Source organism: Sylvia atricapilla, chromosome 5 (assembly GCF_009819655.1).
Source record: "Sylvia atricapilla isolate bSylAtr1 chromosome 5, bSylAtr1.pri, whole genome shotgun sequence".
NCBI classification, from domain to species: Eukaryota; Metazoa; Chordata; class Aves; order Passeriformes; family Sylviidae; genus Sylvia; species Sylvia atricapilla.
The window spans coordinates 71,593,352-71,613,200 of record NC_089144.1 but is presented as its reverse complement, the minus strand read 5'-3'; the positions used below and the strand labels follow the sequence as shown (position 1 = coordinate 71,613,200).

Sequence of the window (19,849 nt, the reverse complement as noted above, 5' to 3'; positions counted from 1 at the left end):
ATGTTTGCATGGGAATAACTCTTCCTTCTGGATGAGGCCCCTGTGCTGTCTGCAGTGGGGTGCCAGAAGTGCAGGACCCACTTCCCAGAGGCAGCCAGGCTTGCATTGCTTGGCAGCATCTGCCTTCTACCTCCAGGCCTGCCATCCTGCCAGGGGCTGGAAAATTCTCTCATCCTCTCAGTGCTGACCTCAGTTCAAGTTAAAGATGCCTTGTCAAAGCAGTGCGAGGTTCAAGGGGTGCATTCCAATATCAAGTGGGACACTTGGGGGTTTGCCTCGACCAGGTTACCCCCCGTGTGCGAAGCCAGCAGCAACCTGCTGAGCTGTGACCACCTGTGTGCCTTCCCTCCAGTGAGTTGTTCGGGGGCACGGGATCTAACCCTTAGTTTGACTGGCTAAAAATTAGGGATCTAGTCTGTATGAAAGGGCCAGAACCCCCATGCACAGGGGAGAGCGTGTTTGTTTGCCATCAGCAGAACCCAGATCAGCTGCAGGAGCTGCCCAGGTGAATGGTACAGATAAGACCCCTAAGGTGGCCAAAGTTAGGTAAAGCATCTGCCACCTTTCCCCCCCCTGCCTTTGCCTCCCCATCACTGCGCTGGATTGATAATCGCTGCCTGGGGTTTTAGGGCTGGAGGCTCTGCAGGCAGCCTGTGGTGCTGTGCCAACCCCGGGGGCCAATTCCTAAACCCCCCCTAAACCTCGTCTCCCCTCAGAGCCTGGCACATGAGCAAGCCACTCGTGACGGTTATAAACCTAGATGCAAATAAAAGCAGATGGTGCCTTATCTGTGTGCCTGCGTTTGCCCACGGGCAGGCAGCCAGCGCCAGCGGCTCATTCCTAGACAGAAAAAATGAGAGGTCCTTCGGCCGGTCAAAGTATTCTACAGAGGCCCCTAGAGCTCCCTGCGCTCTATGTGGGCTGGAAAGCCATTTATTTATTAGGTCTTAAACAAAAGCAGACCCCGAGGGAGGCAGGAGGGTGGGTATTCCTCTCCTCGTTAGGAGCAGTTTGCTCCTAATGAAATGAAAATGTTTGCGGGTGCTGAGAACCTTTCCCACTCCCCAGATGGAATACAGCATGTGAAGAAACTCCATCGGGGAGGAAGGCTCAAGGAGATGTATTTGGTCTTTTCATCTGTGGGAAAACATCAGAGGCCGGAGTGTCTTCTCCCGGGCCAGGTCTTCACATAATACAGGAGCAGCTATCAAAGATTTCTATTTCTATTTAAATGTAGTGACGGGAAAAGGCAGAATGGCTCTAAACAAAGACAGCAAGTTTAGATTAGATATTAGGAAGAAATTCTTTAATGTGAGTGTGGTGAGAACTCGAACAGGTTGACCAGAGAAGTTGTGCATGCCTTGTCCCTGTAAGTGTTTGGGGACAGAACAGTGAAAGTGTTCAAATCCGGGCTTGATAGGGCTCTGAGCAAGTTAGTCTAGTGCAAGGTGTGCTTGCCTAAGGGAGGGAAATTGGGAGTGGATGATCTTTAAGGTCCCTTCCAACCCAAACATTCCTATGATTCTGTTTCTCTTATCTCAATTTTTACCATTTCTATTATTTCAATTTCTGTATTCATATTTGTATTTATGGATCTATATGGATATTTTATTGCTGCATACTTCTGTGTGTCCCTGGCTGGTGTTTTTCATGGCCCTGGACACTCAGGGCACACAGAGGTTATTGAGAGGTGCTCAGTGTATATTTTAATGCTATACTGAAGCACTGGGAAGTTTGTTTCACCTCTGAGCCCAGCATGGCATGTTGAGGGCATCAGGTGGCCACACCCATGTGTTTTTAAAAAGTAAGGGGAAAACATCATCTAAATCCTACAGGCAAGATGATGATAGTGGTTATATTTAATCTCTCAGGAACAGCCGACTGCTCGCCCAGCAAGGAAAGGATGGCAGATTGCCACTATGTCCCTGCTCTGTCCCCTCACTAAGGGTTGTGTGCGTCTCCCAAAACAGAAGGACAGCCTGTTATTTGTCACCCCTTGCCGTTCCTGTGCAAGAGCTGAGCTGGTGTTCCTAAAGCACCTGGTGGAGAGCAAAGGGGCAGAAGAGGGAGTAGCAGCACTTGGCGGTGGGGTATTGCTGCTGAGCTGACTTGTGCCCAGCGCTCCCCCTTTTCTCCTTGCTGCCGTGCCCCGTGTCTTCTCTAGTGCCCATTCTTGCCTACTTAGTATCTTCCGCAGTGTCTTTCCTTGGCCCCTGATATTTTTCCAGCGTGTCTCCTTTTGTTGTCCCTAAATGTCCCTCCTTAACCCCTTGTCCTCCCTATGTGTCCCTCTTCATCTCTTGATGTTACTCTAAATATCCTTGACGTCTGTCCCTGTCCTACCAGCGTCCCCAACGTCCCTCCCAATGTCCTTCTTTGTCCCTGCACAACACCCTTCCAAGTGCACGTTGTAGCTAAGTTGCCCCACTAAATGTCCCTTACAAGTCTGCCCTCTTCATTGTCCCCCGCTGATCCCACCAGTGTCCCCACCGTGTGTTCTCCCAAATACTCTTAGTTATTCCACCGCGCCCCCCGCACTGTCCCTCTGGGTGGCTCGGGTCAGGGCGTGGCAGGGGACACGCGGGGACACGCGGGGACACGGGCGGCGGGTGGCGCCCACGGGGCAGTCCTCCCCGCGGTCCGCACCGCGGCTTTAAAGGGAGCCCGCGGCGGGCGCGGCCGCAGAGGCACCGGCGGGGGCACCGGCGGCAGGGCGGCACTGGCTCTGCTGCGGCTTCACCCACCCACCGCTCCCCTCCCAGCCTCTCCCCGCCCAGCGACGGGGGTCCCAGGCCGGGCGGGCCACCCTTCCAACCGCGAGGGCACAGCGGGGCGTCGCGGGACGAAGCGCTCGCCATGAGCGACAGCCCGATTCCGCTGCCGCCGGCTCCGGCCGCCAAGCCCAAGCGGGCCCGGTCAGCGCGGCGGCCGGCAGCCCACCCCGCCTACTCGGACATGATCACGGCAGCCATCCGCGCCGACAAGAGTCGCGGCGGCGCGTCCCGTCAGTCCATCCAGAAGTACGTGAAGAGCCACTACAAGGTGGGCCCCAACGCTGACGTCCAGATCCGGCTGGCCATCCGGCGCCTGCTGACCGCTGGAGTCCTCAAGCAGACCAAAGGAGTTGGCGCCTCCGGCTCTTTCCGCCTAGCCAAGGCCAGCAAGGCGAAGAGGTCTCCTTCCAAGAAGAGGAAGAAGGCGGCCAGGAGATCCGCTTCACCTCGGAAGCCGGCTAGGTCCAGGAAAGCCAAGTCCCCGGCCAAGAAGCCCAAATCTGCCGCCAGGAAGGCCAGGAAGAAGTCAAGGAGCCCGAAGAAAGCCAAGAAGTCAAAGACTGTTAAGGCCAAGTCCCTGAAGGCATCCAAACCCAAGAAGGCAAAGCGGTCAAAATCCAGAGCCAAGTCCGGTGCCCGGAAGTCGCCCAAGAAGAAGTGAGAAGTCTAGAGGCGTTTCGGTACTCTCTCCATTGGTTCTGTAAATAGCTGTTGCCTTTATTTTGACTCCTTTCTACTGCATTTTATGAAGAATTGCTCTATCCTCGAATTGAAATAGCTAAAACAAGGCAGTTGATGAATGAAAAAAAATATTTTAAAGTGTTACTGGTCTGGGTTTTTATTCTGATGTCTCAGAAATTTCTTTGTGTGTGTGTCTGTTGGTTTTATTAATGCTGGACTGCTTGTTGCGTGTTGGGAGTGATGGTGAGTGCATATATGTTGAGGTCATGCAGGATTTCAATTCCTGGTACTGCCTCAGCTCCTGGGGGGCTTATGTGTTTGCTGGGGCCAGGCAAAGACATCGGTGGGGAAGCCAGAACATAGGGCTGCTGAAGCCCTGGTCTTCCCTGGAAGAGGAGAAGGGGTCCCTGTTCCCTCATCCACTGGTGGAGACCTCCAGCGTGGGGATGAGGTGAGGAATGTTGGGCTGCTGGGTGTGAGGTCCAGGTGGTGCTGGAGATAACCGGAGCTGCCTGTGGAGCTGCCTCAGCGCAACTGAGTGGTGGCAGGGACTTTCGGGGCAGGGATGGGACAGAGGAGATGGAGCTGGGACAGAGTCGGTCCACACTGACTTTCAAGGAGTTGAAGGTGTGCAAGAAGTGGGACCACTATGGGGAGAACAGCCATAAGCAGCTTTTCTCCCCAGGGAGGAACATCCTGAGGCACTGGACAGCTCCGCAGGTGGGCTGTGCTGGGCAGGGTGGGGCAGAACAGCTGAATTCAGCCCTGCTGTGACCCGGGGGTTCTGGCTTTGTGCCCAGTGGGGGCTGGCACGACTCCAGGGCCTGCCTGGCCGCTGCCAGAGCCCCTCCCTGGGCTGGGCTGGGCGATCCTAACAGCCAGGGCTGGCAGGGAGCCTGTGGGCTGGCCTCACTGCTCAGCGGGGTCTGAGCCTCAGGCAGGGGCTGCCTAATCCCTCTTTGCTAGAGACAGATAAACTCCTCGATCATCAGGATCCCCAACCACCTGGCCAGGAGCTCTGAAATCCCTCTGGGTGCCCAGTGCCCTTGGACTTGCTGTGTCTAAATCTCATTGCCCAGGGTCTTCACCCTCTCCGACAGCTTCCAAGTCTTTCAGCCTGTTCTTCCTAAATCCTCGGGCAAAGGGTGCCTGAATCCTTTAACAATTAAGGACTCCAAATTCAGTACTTCAGGGTGCTGAAATCCTTGGCCTGGGTGCAACAAGAGCCCTGTGGGGCTCTTGTTCCTAAGACCCTTGGCCCAAAGGCTTCCAGAACCCCTAGACTGAAGACCCTGAACACCTTTCAAGAGACAGGTACCTAATTCCCCTGGAATGAGTGGTCTAAACCACTCTGGCCACAGAATTTCCCAGTCAGCTGTAGCAGAGGAAGGCGATACCTAATCCAGATGGCATAGGTTGCCCAGAGAGGTTGTGGATGCCCTATCCCTACAAATACTCCAGCTGAGTTTTGATGATGAGGCTCTGAGCAACCTGGTCTAGTGGAAGGTGTCCCAGCTCATGATAGGGAGCCTGGAACTAGATGATTTTTAAGGTCCCTTTGAACCCAAACCATTCTATAATTCTGTGACCCTTTGTATCTAGAGCCACTGAGCCTATAGTTTACAAACACATTTGGCCAGAGGTGCTCAAATCCCTTGGGTCTGGATATTGTAATTTTCACCCGGTAAATCCTAAACCTCTCTGTCCAAGAGATTATTTGTCACCTCAGCTGGATGCACCCACATACTACAGATCCATGGGTCATTATCCCTCCCCGGTGGTGAGCACCTATAACCACCTAGCTGCAAGGATCCAAGTCACCAGCGCTGAGGACCCCGAATCCCTAGGTAGAGGCATCTAATGCTCCTGGGCTTGTTCATCCTTGAGGTCTACGATGCCCTGTCGCTATGAAATCCCTCAGACCCTAACACATGACCCCATTACAGTTCCTAAATCTCATGGATGGCGTTCCCCTGAAATCCCTCAGACTCCAGGCATTACACACCGCCTGGCTCTGCGCTGCCTAAACCTCTCGGGACAGACTCTCTCCTGCAAAGATGCCGAGTGCCTCCCAGAGAACGAGCCTGACGGCGCCCGCTCCGCCCCGCGAGGGGCGGTGCCCCGGCGGCCGACGGGCATTGGTCGGTAATTAACCCGTGATTAATTAGCGGCGATGTGGCGGGCGGCGGCGGTGCGGGCGCTGCGGGGCGGCGGGGCCGGCGCTCCCCGGGCCGCGTCGGGAGCGGCGGCGGCGCAGCTGCGGCGGCGGCTGGAGGACGAGCTGCAGGACATCCGAGGCGCCGGCACCTGGAAGAGCGAGCGAGTCATCGCCTCTCCGCAGGGTCCCCACCTCCGCTTGGCGGGCGGCGGCGCCGGTGCGTGCGAGGGGGCGGCGGGGAGAGCTCCCGGTCCCTCCCCTCGGTGCCATCCCCCTGCTTCTCTCTATTTCTCTCTCTGTTCCCGCAGGGATCATCAATTTCTGCGCCAATAACTACTTGGGGCTCTCCAGCCACCCCGAGGTGATCCGTGCCGCTGTGGAGGCCCTGGAGAAATTCGGCGCTGGGCTCAGCTCCGTGCGCTTTATCTGCGGTACCCAGGTACCGTGCAGCATCCCCTTCCCCGCGGGGCTTTTGTTGGGTGCCCGCGTAGCCTCCCCTCTCGGCGCTCCCGCTCGGCATGCGTGCACAGTGCTGAGTTATATGTGGCCCGGTGAGAAAAAGAGCCTGCCAAGTCCGCACTAGCCAAGCATCTGGAAATAGGCCAGTTTAAACCATTGCAACACCTGAGAGCAAAAACTGAGCGCTCCTCTGAATTTGGAAACTTGATGTCTTTTTCCCTGTCTTGTGGGTTAAAGTTACAGTGAACCTGACTTGAAGTGGCTCTATCAGACCCAGCCCAGTTTACCCCTGCTGGAGCCTTTTTTTTGAGTCCTGCCTGGTTAATTGCAAAGAGCAAGTAGAGGTTCTCCCTTGTGCATGGGGAGCTTGGCGTCTTCCTGGCGAGCTTTTGGCATCCAAACCCATAATTATACTTTAGGGCTGCATTTGCGGAACACACACAAGTAACTTCTCCCACGCATGCATACCTTTTCTGGATAAAACCTGGCTGCCTCCTCCCCTTTCAAGTCGGCATTTAACAGCAGTGGGCAAGCAAGAACTTGTGCTGCCCCACTGACTCCTGCTCCCCTCTTCTGTTTAGAGCATACACAAGGACCTGGAGGAGAAAATCGCACGTTTCCACCAGCGGGAAGATGCCATTCTCTATGCCAGCTGCTTTGACGCCAATGCTGGTATCTTTGAGGTTCATAAAGCTTGCCTTGTGTTGTGCCTGGAGGAGGGGGGTGACAGCAATGTGGCTGCCATGCCTTCCAGAGGCTCTTCTGGGAGCTCTGTGCACCAGAAAAGATGGCAGTGGCTGGTGGTGAAGGGCTCTGACTGGGGGCCCTTGCACTAAGGAAGCCATGCAGAGGTGTTTAACCACCCTCACCTTCGCTGTCTCCAGCTCCTGGGGAGGGCTCCCATTTCTGCAGAGGTCTGTACTCCCCCTTAAAGTGTAGCTGAGGGGAAAGGGCTGATCTCACATGCATACTGGGAACAGGGGAAGGAGATTTTGAGCTCAGAAGCCCCAGGCAAGAGCCTGGCATAAAGAAATCGGGGGATAAGGTGACTAGGAAGGAAACTTAAAGTTTAGCAATGTCAGGAGAGATGTGGCAGCTGGCCTCAACTACAGCCTTATTCTGCGTACTGAGGGAGGCTGGGAGATCTCAGTGAGGTGGTATCCAGAACAAGGGGTTGTCCTTTCTGTTTGGCACGGCCAGGCCCTGCTGACCCCAGAGGATGCAGTGCTGTCAGATGAGCTGAACCATGCTTCCATCATTGATGGGATCCGCCTGTGCAAGGCCAACAAGTACCGCTACAAGCACATGGACATGCGGGACCTGGAGGCCAAGCTGAAGGAAGCACAGGTAGGGAGGTCTGCTCCCACCCCAGCACCAGGGCACTCGCTTCGCTGTGCTGCCTGTGCAGTAACAAGTCCTGGAGGGTGAGCTCTGCCTTTTCCCATGTAATAGGCATCGTGTTTGCCAACAGGCATGGATAGGCGAGGTGACAAAGCAGCTGGTTGTGATGCAAATTCCCTTCACCTCAGTTGGGTGCATCCTCTCTGTACAGGAGTTTGAGTGTGTGCCTTTGCCACCCCCTAAGGGTGACATCTTCACCCCGGGGGTGCCTTTTTCCCTCCAAACAGAAACACCGACTGCGGCTGGTGGCCACTGATGGTGCCTTCTCCATGGATGGTGACATCGCACCCCTGAGGGAAATCTGCCAGCTGGCCCAGAAGTACGATGCCCTGGTCTTCATCGACGAATGCCATGCCACAGGATTCTTGGGACCCTCTGGGCGGTAAGCGACCCATTCAGCTCTACTTAGTCCTCCTACTCTGAAGCAAGGCCAAAGGGCTGATGACCAACGTGTTTTTGTGTGGAGACTCCTTCAAGGCTTTGTACCTCACCTTTGGATTGAAAGGAGATACTTGAGCAGTGATCCATCCCTAAGTGACGGCTGCTTCTCGGTGGGTAATGGATGGTGTAACCATCTCATCTGGGCACCACCTCTCCTGGCAGGTGCTTTATTTGGGCTATTAACCTTCTGTGTGGAAACTTTCCCTTCTCTAAGGACTGAAGAACCCGTGCTTTTACTTTGTGAGGTCCCGGCTTAGGCTTTCTGCAGGAGAGGAAGGTCAACACTTGAGTTGAACTATCTCAAGGGACTGTTTCTCCTTGTCTAGATGGAGGGATGCCAGAGACCTGGCTGACAGTGTTTTGTTTCCCTTGAGGTATCTGGCAGCTTTCCTGGTGCACGCTGGCCACAGCTGATAATGTGACATTCTTTTTCTACAGGGGTACTGATGAGCTCCTGGGTGTGATGGACAAAGTCACCATCATCAACTCTACCCTGGGAAAAGCTCTTGGAGGAGCTGCAGGTGAAGGCATTTTCCTGTCCAGGGTCCTGCATGCCCTAAAGAGCTCCAGAGAATCAGTCTTATGTTTCCTTCCTCTGCCTAATGATAGAGTAACAAACGTTACCCTTTTCCACTGGTGGCATGAGGCTTGGTTTGTGATGTTGCTGCAGGATTAAGGGAGATCCTGCTGTGTGCTCCTTACACTGTCGTGTTTCTCATGCATTTGCCTTTGGGGTCAAGGTGGAAACTCTTAGTCAAAAGCATCAGCTGTGATTTTTAGACCTGGTTTGTACCTAAATTCCTGCTAGAGGTGCAGGTTGGCTTCATCAAGAAGCCTCACTCTAAACAGGTCACCCTGGGGGTGCCTTGTCCAATTCTCTCTCCTCTGTCTGCAGGCGGGTACACAACAGGTCCCAAACCCCTCATCGATTTGCTCCGCCAGCGTTCCCGCCCCTACCTCTTCTCCAACAGCTTGCCCCCTGCTGTGGTGGGCTGTGCATCCAAGGCCCTGGACCTGCTCATGGAGAGCAATGCCATTGCGCAGTCTATGGCTGCCAAAACCCAACGGTGAGGGGGCCGTGTTGGGGTGGGAGCAGGGGCAGCTTGGTTAGGAGTGAATCATCTGGGATTTCTTCACCCCCCTTTCCCGGTGATAGCTGTGAAGACAGTTTGCAAGTCAGGGCTCAGGGGAAGCTGCAGGACGTGCCTGTTTGTGTCAGGCAGATTTGTCACATCTGAATGCTTTGTGAGCTGGGGCACGTTATCCACTCGAGGATCTGCAGTCCCATTATGCTGAGCAGGACATGGCAGGAGGTCACTCCAAGAGGAGAGATCACTTCCCTGCGCAGAAGATAAACGGTGGAGCAAATCTTACCCAGTTCCCAGTGGCCGGAGCTCCCAGGGGAAAAAAAGGCAGTGATCTCCAAGGACAGGGTTGTTGAGGTTTTTACTGATCCTATTGTTCCCTTCATCAGGTTCAGAAGTAAGATGGCAGCGGCTGGCTTCACCATCTCAGGGAAAGACCACCCCATCTGTCCAGTCATGCTGGGAGACGCTCGGCTGGCGTCAGTGATGGCAGAGGACATGCTCAACAGAGGTGATCTGGGGAGGGAGCTCAGTATGCAGACACATTCCCTGCGGGAAGGGACAGTTTGGCGGTGGTGCGACCACAAGCCCTTCTTCAGAGGATGTTCTTGCATGAAATCCAGTACTCCTCCACCCTCCAGCTGCAAATGCCTCATGGTCTCCCCCAGGTGTTGCTGGCTGCACCTTCTTTCTCTGCTAGGGCAGAGATTTACATTAATGCTCTCGACCTGCCATGCTGGAGTCCCCGTTGCTGGCCCTTAACCTCATTTCCGTGCTTGGGAGCAGATGGCTCTTGAACACCTTGAAGGCTGGAAGCGGTTATTGGGAGGGGGGACCTTGATCACCCAGTACACCTCAGCCTGCCTCCATCCCAGCCAGCTCTGACTCTGCCCGGGTTTCTTCCCCAGGCATTTATGTCATTGGCTTCAGCTACCCCGTGGTCCCCAAGGGGAAGGCGCGGATTCGGGTGCAGATCTCAGCTGTGCACAGTGACGAGGACATCGACCGCTGCGTGGAAGCCTTCACTGAGGTGGCACGGAAGCACGGAGCTCTGTCTTGAGGGGCCAGAAAACACCTCCTCAGCAGCATCCCTGCCCACGACCAAGTGCCTCTGATGGGGAAAAAGGCTTGAACAGCACACTGCCAAAAGCAGGACTGTTCCTTAAGGCGTCACAGCCTGCATCACGAGTCAGCCTATTGCAGCGTGCTGGCAACCAGCACTTAAAAGTGTCATTAAAGGTGTCCTGCAGTGCAGCAGATATTTGTGTGTCTCCCGTTTCCTCATCCAGGAGCTGCACCCCATCCTCTCTTGCTGTGACCAGACACTTGGCTATGTCTTCCCTGAAGCCTCAGTCCAGATGTGGAGGCACTGCATTCCTGCTGTCTCCTGCTGATGGAAATACAGCATTGTTGTTGTGCCTGAGGTTGCCTGCTTCTTCTATGTTGTCCTGCTGCTGTGTGCAGCATCGCTGTGGCAGATCTGTCTGCTGCAATTTCCCACTGAGGCAGGAGTGTTTCCCAAGCCCTTTTCAACCTGTGCCACCAGCAGCTGGTTAGGGAAAGAGGACATGGGCCAGCTAAAGCTCTGGTGCTCCTTTCTCTCCTCCTCACTCTCTCAGGTGTTAGACGTGAGGCTTTCTTGGTCCCCAGCTACAAGGCTTTGCCAATTGCTTCAGTGGTCCCAAACCTGCCCTGGGAAAGACATCTTGCCCCAGAGAGGCCATCAGGCAGCGGGAGAGCTGAGGTGGCAGAGGCCAGCAGCATGGTGAAAGCATCTGCATCTGACTGAGGCTGAGGACAGGGGAAGAGCAGGTGACAGAAACCTTTAATTTTCTTCTATGTGGCAGGAATCTCTGGATTTGTTCCTCCAAGCCGTGCTGCAGTATTTCAGCATTCAAAGAAGGCACAAGTGCGACCTGGGCATCTCTTAGGATCACTTTGCTTGTATTGGTTTTCCTCCACATCAGAAATTGTATGTCCTGCCAGCTGCCCATGTGCTGAATGAGTAGCTGCAGCCAGGGACAGATTGTAGATCAAATGGAGTGTGCTGTGCCTGGGTGCTGGAGCACTGGGTCATATCAGCAAAGACCTGAAGTCCTTGCGTGTCGCTGGGCTGTCAGGGAGCAAACTGCAGGGCAATAATGTCTGACCTGGGCCAGAGCAACTGCAGTGGAATTCAAATGTTAATCCTGGGTTGTAGGGCTTTACAAGAATGCAAAGGACAGAGGAGAAACGTGTCCTGTAGGTTCAACAGGACTGCAACCAAACCCTGCTAGACAGCTGGTGGTATAAGTGTGTGCTGATTTTGTTTAATTTTCCATCTCCACAGGCTCTGAGCTCAGCCTGCTGATAAACTATGATATGGAGTTCCCTTTCTGTGGTACTGGGCCCTTGCAGTGCTACAAACCCTTTTCAACAGGCAGTATTTTGGCATGGGGAAGGCAGGGAGATTGCTCTCAGGCCCCTGGTGCAACCTGGAAGAGATGAAAGTTCAGTGAGATGGGCTTCAGGTATAGAGAGACTGAGACCCTGAACCGAGTCACTGCTGGTTTGTGTCCAGTGCATGTGCACTCCTTGCTCCCGTTACCTGCACACCTCCATTGCACACCTGTACCACCCTCCCTCATGTTTCTCTGCTGCTGGTCCCCAGCCCTAGTTTCCACCTCTCCCCTGGCCTTCTGCAGGCATCCCTGCTGATGCCTCCACTCCACTCGGGGCAGACAACCCAAGCAGTTGAACCTTGCTCCAGCTTGCAAGTGCACCTCATTGTCAGAGCAGCCCTACAGACGTCTCTCTGCTCAGCTGCGGGCCAGAGCAGCAGCAGCAGCCTCCCTCCTGTGATGCTCACAATTGTTTTTGCATGCACGCCAACGCTTGCCCTTCTGCTCCTCTTCTCACCAGACGCGCTGACCCTCTCACCTCCGTATCTCTCAGGTCCCTTGGCAGCCAGCTCCCTGCACCACTCTGTCTGCTTCAAGGCCAAGCTCAGCAGCAGACTGTGGAGCTGTCTGGGGAACAGACTGTGGAGTGCTGGAGTCCTGGGAAGGCAGGAGGGTCAGATGATGGCACACTGGTGATGGATAATGCTCTACTCATTGACTTTGTAGGCATCATGCTAATATCAAACTGAGGCAAATCGTCCTGCTCTTTATTGCTTCAAGGCCTTCCAGCCTTGGTCTGCTCTGCAGCTCTAGGCAGCTTTTAGCCCAGAAAACAGAGGAGGTTTTGCTGAGTGGAATGCAGAGGCAGATTCCACTTTTTGCGGATACAGTTTCCACGCGGGGCTCCCTGACCTACCCCATACTCTATATGCTGCTCAGGCAGTCCTGAGCTGGAGCTGTCACCCTCTGCACCACGGGATAGGTAGGGGATCCATGTATTTCACCCATTTTACCTCAAAGTAGGGAACTATCCTATCCCATCCCATTTTCATGCACACCCAGCCCCAAAAATGTTTCCAGCCCTGGGTCATGGTCCACATCCCATTTCTACTCCAAACTAGGCTGCCGTGTTGCAGTCCCAAACTACCCTACTGCCCACTGGTTCACTCCAGCCCTTCTCCACATTGCTGTTTCCACCCTGAGCAGTGACCCACCTCTACCCTTTCTCTGCTGGAATTCCCGTGCCCTGGCTCCCTGCCTGCAGCCCCACCCAGGCAGGGACGCCCCAGCTTGGCCTGAGCCGGCTGAGGCTGGTGCAGACGGGGTCTGAACCTGCTCTTCAGTGCCGTAATTGTTCCATCCCTCATCCTTTGCTGCTGCACCAGGGCCTGCGCTAGTGCTGATGCCTGACAGCCCTGGTGGATGAAGGGTGAAGCGGGTGCACGCCCCACCCGGGGGTTTTGGCGAGACAGAGCAAGGACCACAGCCGTCCCCACTTCCTTCCTGGAGGTTTATTTCTGTTTCGGGGGGTCCAGCTCCGGGGATGAGTCCAGGCAGAGGTTTGCCTTTTCAGGCCTTTTGGCTCCCAGAACAGGCACCGGGAGGTACCTCAGCTGCCCGCAGCCCGCTCAGGGGCAGGAGCACTTGCAGGCGGCCACGACGGGGTAGGGCACCTGCCGCCAGGTGCAGTTTGGGGGCCCGGGGTGCGGCGGGGTCCAGCAGTGCCAGGCCAGCAGCTTGATCCGGGTGAGCTGCGCGGGCCGGCAGATCATGCCGGGTGGCCAGGAGCAGCCGGGGGCACCCGTGTCGCAGGTGGTGTGGCGCACCCAGCGCGGCCAGAAGACGGGTCCCAGGTCCACCCAAGCGGCGGTGAGGCGGCAGGTGGCCCGTTCCACCAGCCACCGGCGCAGGCGGCGGGCCAGAGCCCCCGCTAGCTGGGTGGGCAGCTCCAGCCCCTCCGCCTCCTGCCACAGCTTGCGGTGATACCGCCCGGCGCCCTCGGCCAGGTCCCCGCTCACGGACTCCAGGTGCTCCTCGAGGATGCTCCCGTTGCGACGGCGAGGCTCTTCGGTGGCCATCCAGAAGGGGTCGAAGGCCGAGCCCAGGAGCCGGCGCAGCCGCCCGGGCCGCAGGTGGCGGGGTTTGGGGGCGTAGCGATAATCCTCGGGGGACAGCGACAGGCTGTAGGGCCGCAGCGGGGCCGAGGGGTGGCCGCGCAGCAGGTGGGCGGTGGGCTCAGCGGTGATGGCCGGTGGCAGCAGCGGCTCCTGAGGTTCCTCCAGAGGCGGCGGTGGGCCTGGGGTGCCCGGTGCTGGGAGCAGGCAGAGGAGGAGGAGGAGGCAGCTGCGGTGTGGTCCCTCCATGGCGAGCAGCACTATGGCAGGCTGTGCCCCGCTGCAGTCTTGCATTCTGACGCATCCCCTGGGTTATCACTGTGTCCCGAGGCACGGCCTTCCCCTTTTCCCTGGTTACAGCGACTGATAGGGAGCTGGCGGGGACACCTCCTCGCTCCTTCCCACCAGAGAGGCAGGTGGGGGGAGAAGCCCCATGGTCCCTCCTGCCACGGAGCCAGTGGGGATAATCTGAGCCGATGTGGAGGGGAAGGGGCCCTTTCTCTACCTGCTGCTCCATCGCTGGAAGAGGTACTCGCAGCATTCCCGGTGAAGGGAAGCTGGTGGCCTTTGAGTCTTGCTGAGAAAGGATCCCCAAGCTGCACTCAGTGCAGCTGCAGGTCCTCAGGGCACAGGTCCTGTCACCAGGATGGACATGGCAGCAGAGCGGCAGGACAGGAGGGCTGTGTGGGTCACTGTCCTCTCCTGGCACATCAGCCAGCTCCCACGTGTCCCAGGCAACTGTGATGGAGCTGGACCTCTGGAGGTGGCTATCCTGGAGGTCTTGTCCTCCCTCCCATACTGCAGTACTGGTGAAGACCTGGACTGGATGGAATCCAAACCTTTTTCCTCCTTCCCTAGGTCAGACATTGTGGGAGAGGCTCAATCTGCTCAGTGTTACTAACACTTAATTAATAATAGCCAGTAACAAAAATTAATTGCTCACTCTCCAGAGGGTTTAGGACCCTATATTTGAGGAACAGGGCAGGGATGAGGCTCACAGTGGTGGGATGTTTGCATTCCCTGGAGGTGTTGGACAGCACGTCCTGAAAACCCAGCATTGAGAGGTGGCTGCTGAGGCCCAAGGGACCCTTTCCGCCTCCATCCTCCCTTTTCCACCAGGAAGTAGTGGGCTTTCTCTCTGCCACCCCCTTCTCAGCAGGAGCAGGGAGCAGCTGAGCCTGCAGGAAAGCTGGGCAGAGAGGAGTTAACTTCAAACGCAACCTCAGAGAGAGAGGGGAAAAAAAAAACAAGAGAACTATGGATCAACAGCAAGAGCAGAGGGAGGGAAAAGGGGGAGTCAGAGAGAGAGGAGAGGAGCTCCAGAAGGAGAGAGAGCAGAGCTAGTGGTGGGTGGGGGGAGGCAGCGGAGCACCAGGCAGGAGTGACTGGGATGACAGAGCCGCCCAGATATACTCTTCTGTGGTTTGCATCCTCCCGTGGATGGATCCTCTGCGTGGGCCCGACTGGAGGTCTCCCCCTAAGCGAGTGACAAAGCTGCAGGCCCTCCCTCTGAAAGGTGAGTGCTGGCTTCCAAAAGGTGGCCCTCAGGTTTCCCTGAGCAGAGACACCCTGGTACATTATGCATGCCCAGAAGGAGACAGGGCTCCTCTGCTTCAGCGAGGACATCCCATGGGGCCAGGTGGATAAGCTGCAGAAGCTGGAGGGTAGCTATCGGCAGGACGGAGGGGACCAAACACAGAGAGGCAGGCACAGTGCCTTGGTGTGATACACGAAGAAGCTGGGAAGCAGAAATAGCATGAGCTTGAGGGTTGGGGGAGCGTGGAGTGAAGGAGCTTGCATGACCCAAAAAACGAGTTAATTGCTTGTCAACAGTACCTAGATAACAGTGTCTTTCCTTCCCTGTTTTTGCTCAGAGAAGGACAGTTTGTTCTAATGATAGCACAACAAGGGGAAGGCTTATTCAGAGATAGGCTGTTGACGTTCAGTGCCTGAGTACAGTGTTACTCAGGGCTGGAGGAAGTTTTGCAGCAAATCACAATACCTTGAGCCGTGATAATAATAGGATCCTTCACAATGATCATCATGTTCTATTTCAGGGAGCTCCAGAGTCTTCTCTCCAGCCTCACCTACCTGCCACCATCCAGCCCTTGACCACCTCTCAGCATCAGGAAAAGGTGCATTTAGTTGCCTCTCCTCTGGGGAACATAACTACTGCACAGGGAGCAAGGAGCAGCCAGCTCCAGGGTGGAGCTGACCCCAGCTTAAGGAGTTCCCTTGGGGTGGGAATACGTTGGGGCTCTGCTGCTGTGGGGGGTGATCCAGGCCTCAGGTCCCTGCTGCAGGAGGTGGCACAGCCCTGGGCTGTGTGTGCTGGGACCACTTGCAACTTACGGCCCCGTGGCCAAATTCTTTTGAACACCAGCCAGGATTTAGACTTGCCAAACCAAGCAATCCCAAGGGGGTTAGCAGCTTTGGGAATGTAGGAGGAAATGTGAGTGAGGCCAGGTGGCAGGGCAGGAGAGATCCTGCAGGGTGCTGGGGGCGCAGGACAGGTTCTGATGGTAATGTGGATCTGGGCAGGAGAAAGAGGCTTCAGCTCTGCTCAAGCCAGGCAGACGTGAGCTGACTGACCACAGCAGCATTCTTGCCAGCGATGTCACGAGGATCTTGGTGGCATCATTTAACCAGCTGGTTGGGATTGGTGTCTCTGGGAGAAATGTGAGTGTCAAAGGCTGGGGTCAGGCACCTTGGGGCCTATTATCCCTTTCTCCCAATGCAGGTCTCTGGAGTCTGACGGGAAGATGTCAGGGGGATTGAACATCTCTTCTGACAACCCAAAGCTACGAGCAGCAGGGATTATTGTGCCCATCATCTTCTCCCTCATCTTCCTTGTGGGTACTGTGGGAAATGGGCTGGTGCTGGCTGTGCTGCTGTGGAATGGCCAAGTCAAGTACTCTACCACCAACCTTTTCATCCTCAATCTGGCTGTGGCTGATCTGTGCTTCATCATCTGCTGTGTCCCTTTCCAGGCCACCATTTACACCCTGGATGGGTGGCTCTTTGGGGCCTTTGCGTGCAAGGCTGTGCATTTCCTGATCTACCTCACCATGTATGCCAGCAGCTTTACCCTGGCTGCTGTCTCTGTTGACAGGTAAGTGTCCCCTTCCCTTTGAGTTCTGCAGCTCAGGGACACTGTGTTTGCCACTCTTGAGCTAAGGGTGGGAGAAAGGCCACTACTTACCTGCGACAGCAGTAGCTGGTCTGTAGCTGCACAGATAATTTGGCTTAACAGACACCGACTGGACCAGTCTAGTTCTTCAGAAGTTAGAGTAAACAAGTCCCCAGGTATGAAAGCGATTGGCCGAATTCAAGCTCAAAGGGACCACGGCCAGATGCTGTGAATCATGCATGGCTGCACACATATCATTGGCCAAGTGAGCTGGGCAGTACTAAGACCTCAACCAATCACACGTGTATGAGTGGGAAATTTGAAGTCCCTATATAAGGGGCCGCTCATCAATAAACGTTGGCTGTCGCTGCATGAACTTCGGCGTGCGTGTGTCGCGTTCCTGTCTCCACCATCAGCAACACTTACCCTGTGGGGTGTCCTCTAAGAGGCAGGTCGGGTCTCCCCAGAGGCAGGGCCAGCAAAGCCAGTCTCCCAGCTCCCCATACCCTCCCCATGTACCAAGCCATGCTCTAAGCTTAATTACCCAGCGCTCATTTGGGAAGGAGGGGAGTCCACCATGTATAAGCAAGAACAGCAGAAGTTCCAGGGCAGAAACGCAACTCAGAAGAAACAGAAGAGTCCTGCTCCTATCCTACTCTTACCTGGTTCAAGAGATACGCTGCCTGCTCTTCCTGAGCTAGCACAGCAGCGTGAATGATAGAGATCCCGGATCTCTGTTGGAATGACCCCGATATTTTTGTGAATTCACTGTGACCTTCACTCTCAAAAGGTTTGAGAGGGAAGAGATGGGTGGCTGCATGGGAAGGGATACACAGCTGGCAGCTCCACAGGGCAGGAGAAATATCTCACCCATGCTGTGTTTTGTCTCTCCTCCTTCCCCTCCTGTCTAGGTACCTGGCCATTCGCTATCCACTGAAGTCCCGGGATCTCCGCACATCCCGAAATGCAGGAGTGGCCATTGTGGTAATCTGGTCACTGTCACTGTTCTTCGCAGGGCCTTACCTCAGTTACTACCAGATAATCCATTACCAGGGTGTGCCCATCTGTGTCCCCATCTGGGAGGACCAGCGCCGGAAGGCTGTGGACGTCCTCACGTTTGTAGTTGGATACCTGCTGCCTGTGACCGTGGTGAGCCTGGCATACTCCAGGACCATCAAGTTCTTGTGGACTTCTGTAGACCCCATAGAAAGAATCTCAGAGTCTCGGAAAGCCAAGAGTAAGGTCACCAAGATGATTGTCACAGTGGCCATTCTGTTCTGCCTCTGCTGGCTGCCCCACCATCTGGTCATCCTCTGCTTCTGGTTTGGCCACTTCCCATTCAACCGGGCCACTTATGCTTTCCGCCTGGCTTCCCACTGCCTTTCTTATACCAACTCCTGCCTCAATCCCATTGTCTACGCCCTCATCTCCAAGCACTTCCGCAAGCGTTTCAAGCAGGCCTTCACATGCCTCTTCTTCCAGAACAAGACCAGGAAAAAGAAGAGGAAGAGGGTTGGAAGGAAAGTCCGTATGGTCAATGTGGAAAGGGGTTTTGCCAACAGGACAGGAGCTTTCTATGGAGGCCACCCTGAGGTGACCCAAGTCTCTCAGGAGGAGAACACCAGGAGGAGGGACCATGAAGGTGCCAGTCGTGCTAGAACATGGACTCGGCAGGTGCAAGATGCCGTGGCCTCTGTTCAGAAGGAGTTACTGGAGGAGGAAATCTTGGCAACAGCTGGCCGTTCCCTAGATGTGACCCCTCTAAGAGGAACTGTTGGACAAGACCAAGAAGAAGCCCTAGAAAAGGGCTAGAGAGGCAAGAAATAAGTCTCCATTTGCATCACATTTTCTGACCACATCACAGTGGTTTTGCTTTCCTCCAGGATCATCACACCCATGCCTTATCCCCACTGAGATGATCTTATGTTGGCAGTGAGAGAGGAGCTCGCTCGTTCAGACCAATTAAACTGAGTTCAAGTCCCCCAGAACTCCTCGAACACAATCTCCACCATCTTGTAGCCATGTCTGAGACTTGCCATCATCCCAGCTCAATATTCACAGTAAACTTTAAGTGACTGCAACAGCCCTCCTTTGCTTTAATTATGTATGGCGTTTTATCTACTGTGCGGATCCTGAATATGTAACTCTTAACGTGAGGCAGATCTGCACTTATAATTTCTTAAGACAAGGTGAAAGATGGGAAGTTTAGGGAAAGCTGTGACATTGTGGGACACCCAGACTTCCACAGTGAAGCTGAGAAACAGTTACAGGTTGTCACGGCACTTGTAGCTGTCCTGAGCCCTGCGTGGGCTACAAAATCCTCTGGTGTCCTCACTTGTCCCTGTTCATGGTGCTGGAAGCTGTGTCAAAAGTAAAGGGGTTTTGGCCCCAGCTAGTGCTGTAGGCATTGTGCAGTGGGGCTGGGTAGCATCAGGCAGCTTGCAGAGCTATGGTGTGCATGAGCAGAGCCATGACTTCCCCCTTATTTCTCTTCTTTTTCTGTTCTCTACTTCTGTTTGCGTAGATCTTTCCTTTTTATTTTGTCCTGCCCACTCTTAATTCCCAGATGACATGGTATTTCTAATGCTCACTGAAGCTGTTGTACGCTTTGCTAGAGCTCAGCTCCAAGGACATCCCTTTTTCTGTGCAGAGGTTAACTGAAGAGGAAGGCCAACTGAGCTGGGAATTAATTTTCTTTTTCCATTCAAGTGCCTGATGTTGTTTCCTGCACTTTGAGCCTCCCTCGACTCTATCCCTGTTTCTGATATTTTCACCTCTCTCTTTTCATGGTGGCTGCCACTCCTCTACAGCGGATGTCTTTCAGAAACGTGTCCAGTGTGCCTCACCTTCCTGGGAACAGCGAGTTCTGCGGCCACCCTCTGCACAGAATGCCGTGGCTGGTGACTAGCTCACATGGCATCATCACTCCTTCAAGAGAAGACTCACTCCACAGCCCAAAGTGTTGGAGGGAGAAGGGAACAGCTGTCAGGAACAATGATGAGGCACAGCTGCATGCTGCCTGTTCTTGCCTAGAAGCAGCTGGGAAGTTTCTCATCCCTGATCCTGCTCCTCCTGGTCCCAGCTTGCAAAAGGAGCAGATCAAATCAGGACTGACTGCTGCACATTGGGGTGAAGCCTAAATGAAACACAACAGAGAGGACAGGGAAGAGCTTGGGGAGAAGGTGTGTTTAGCGTGACAAGTGGCTGCAAGCCCTGGGCCCCCTC

At 54.9% G+C, this 19,849-nt stretch overlaps 4 protein-coding genes across 5 annotated transcripts; 3 read left to right on the top strand and 1 right to left on the bottom strand.

Moving 5' to 3' along the window:
* Positions 1–2,669: 2,669 nt before the first annotated feature.
* Positions 2,670–3,593, top strand: H1-0 (H1.0 linker histone). Its single transcript, XM_066320141.1, has one exon. It carries the CDS (start codon positions 2,857–2,859, stop codon positions 3,433–3,435), a length of 579 nt encoding a protein of 192 aa, XP_066176238.1. The 5' UTR covers positions 2,670–2,856; the 3' UTR covers positions 3,436–3,593.
* Positions 3,594–5,606: 2,013 nt separating this feature from the next.
* On the top strand, positions 5,607–10,256 carry GCAT (glycine C-acetyltransferase). The gene is made up of 9 exons (XM_066320132.1): positions 5,607–5,830; positions 5,922–6,052; positions 6,654–6,755; positions 7,273–7,419; positions 7,701–7,855; positions 8,353–8,435; positions 8,810–8,981; positions 9,389–9,510; positions 9,908–10,256. Exons 1-9 carry the CDS (start codon positions 5,629–5,631, stop codon positions 10,057–10,059), a joined length of 1,266 nt encoding a protein of 421 aa, XP_066176229.1. The 5' UTR covers positions 5,607–5,628; the 3' UTR covers positions 10,060–10,256.
* A 2,615-nt stretch (positions 10,257–12,871) lies between these two features.
* Positions 12,872–13,983, bottom strand: LOC136361897 (noggin-like). The gene has a single exon (XM_066320138.1). The coding sequence runs from the start codon at positions 13,786–13,788 to the stop codon at positions 13,009–13,011; it is 780 nt and encodes a 259-aa protein (XP_066176235.1). The 5' UTR covers positions 13,789–13,983; the 3' UTR covers positions 12,872–13,008.
* Positions 13,984–13,994: 11 nt separating this feature from the next.
* Positions 13,995–18,705, top strand: GALR3 (galanin receptor 3). Of its 2 annotated transcripts, XM_066320134.1 has the most exons (3): positions 13,995–15,010; positions 16,235–16,606; positions 17,536–18,705. In XM_066320134.1, exons 2-3 carry the CDS (start codon positions 16,257–16,259, stop codon positions 18,434–18,436), a joined length of 1,251 nt encoding a protein of 416 aa, XP_066176231.1. In that variant the 5' UTR covers positions 13,995–15,010; positions 16,235–16,256; the 3' UTR covers positions 18,437–18,705. The 2 variants fall into 2 exon arrangements, with proteins under 2 accessions (XP_066176231.1, XP_066176230.1); XM_066320133.1 differs by having other exon boundaries at positions 13,995–16,606.
* Positions 18,706–19,849: the final 1,144 nt, after the last annotated feature.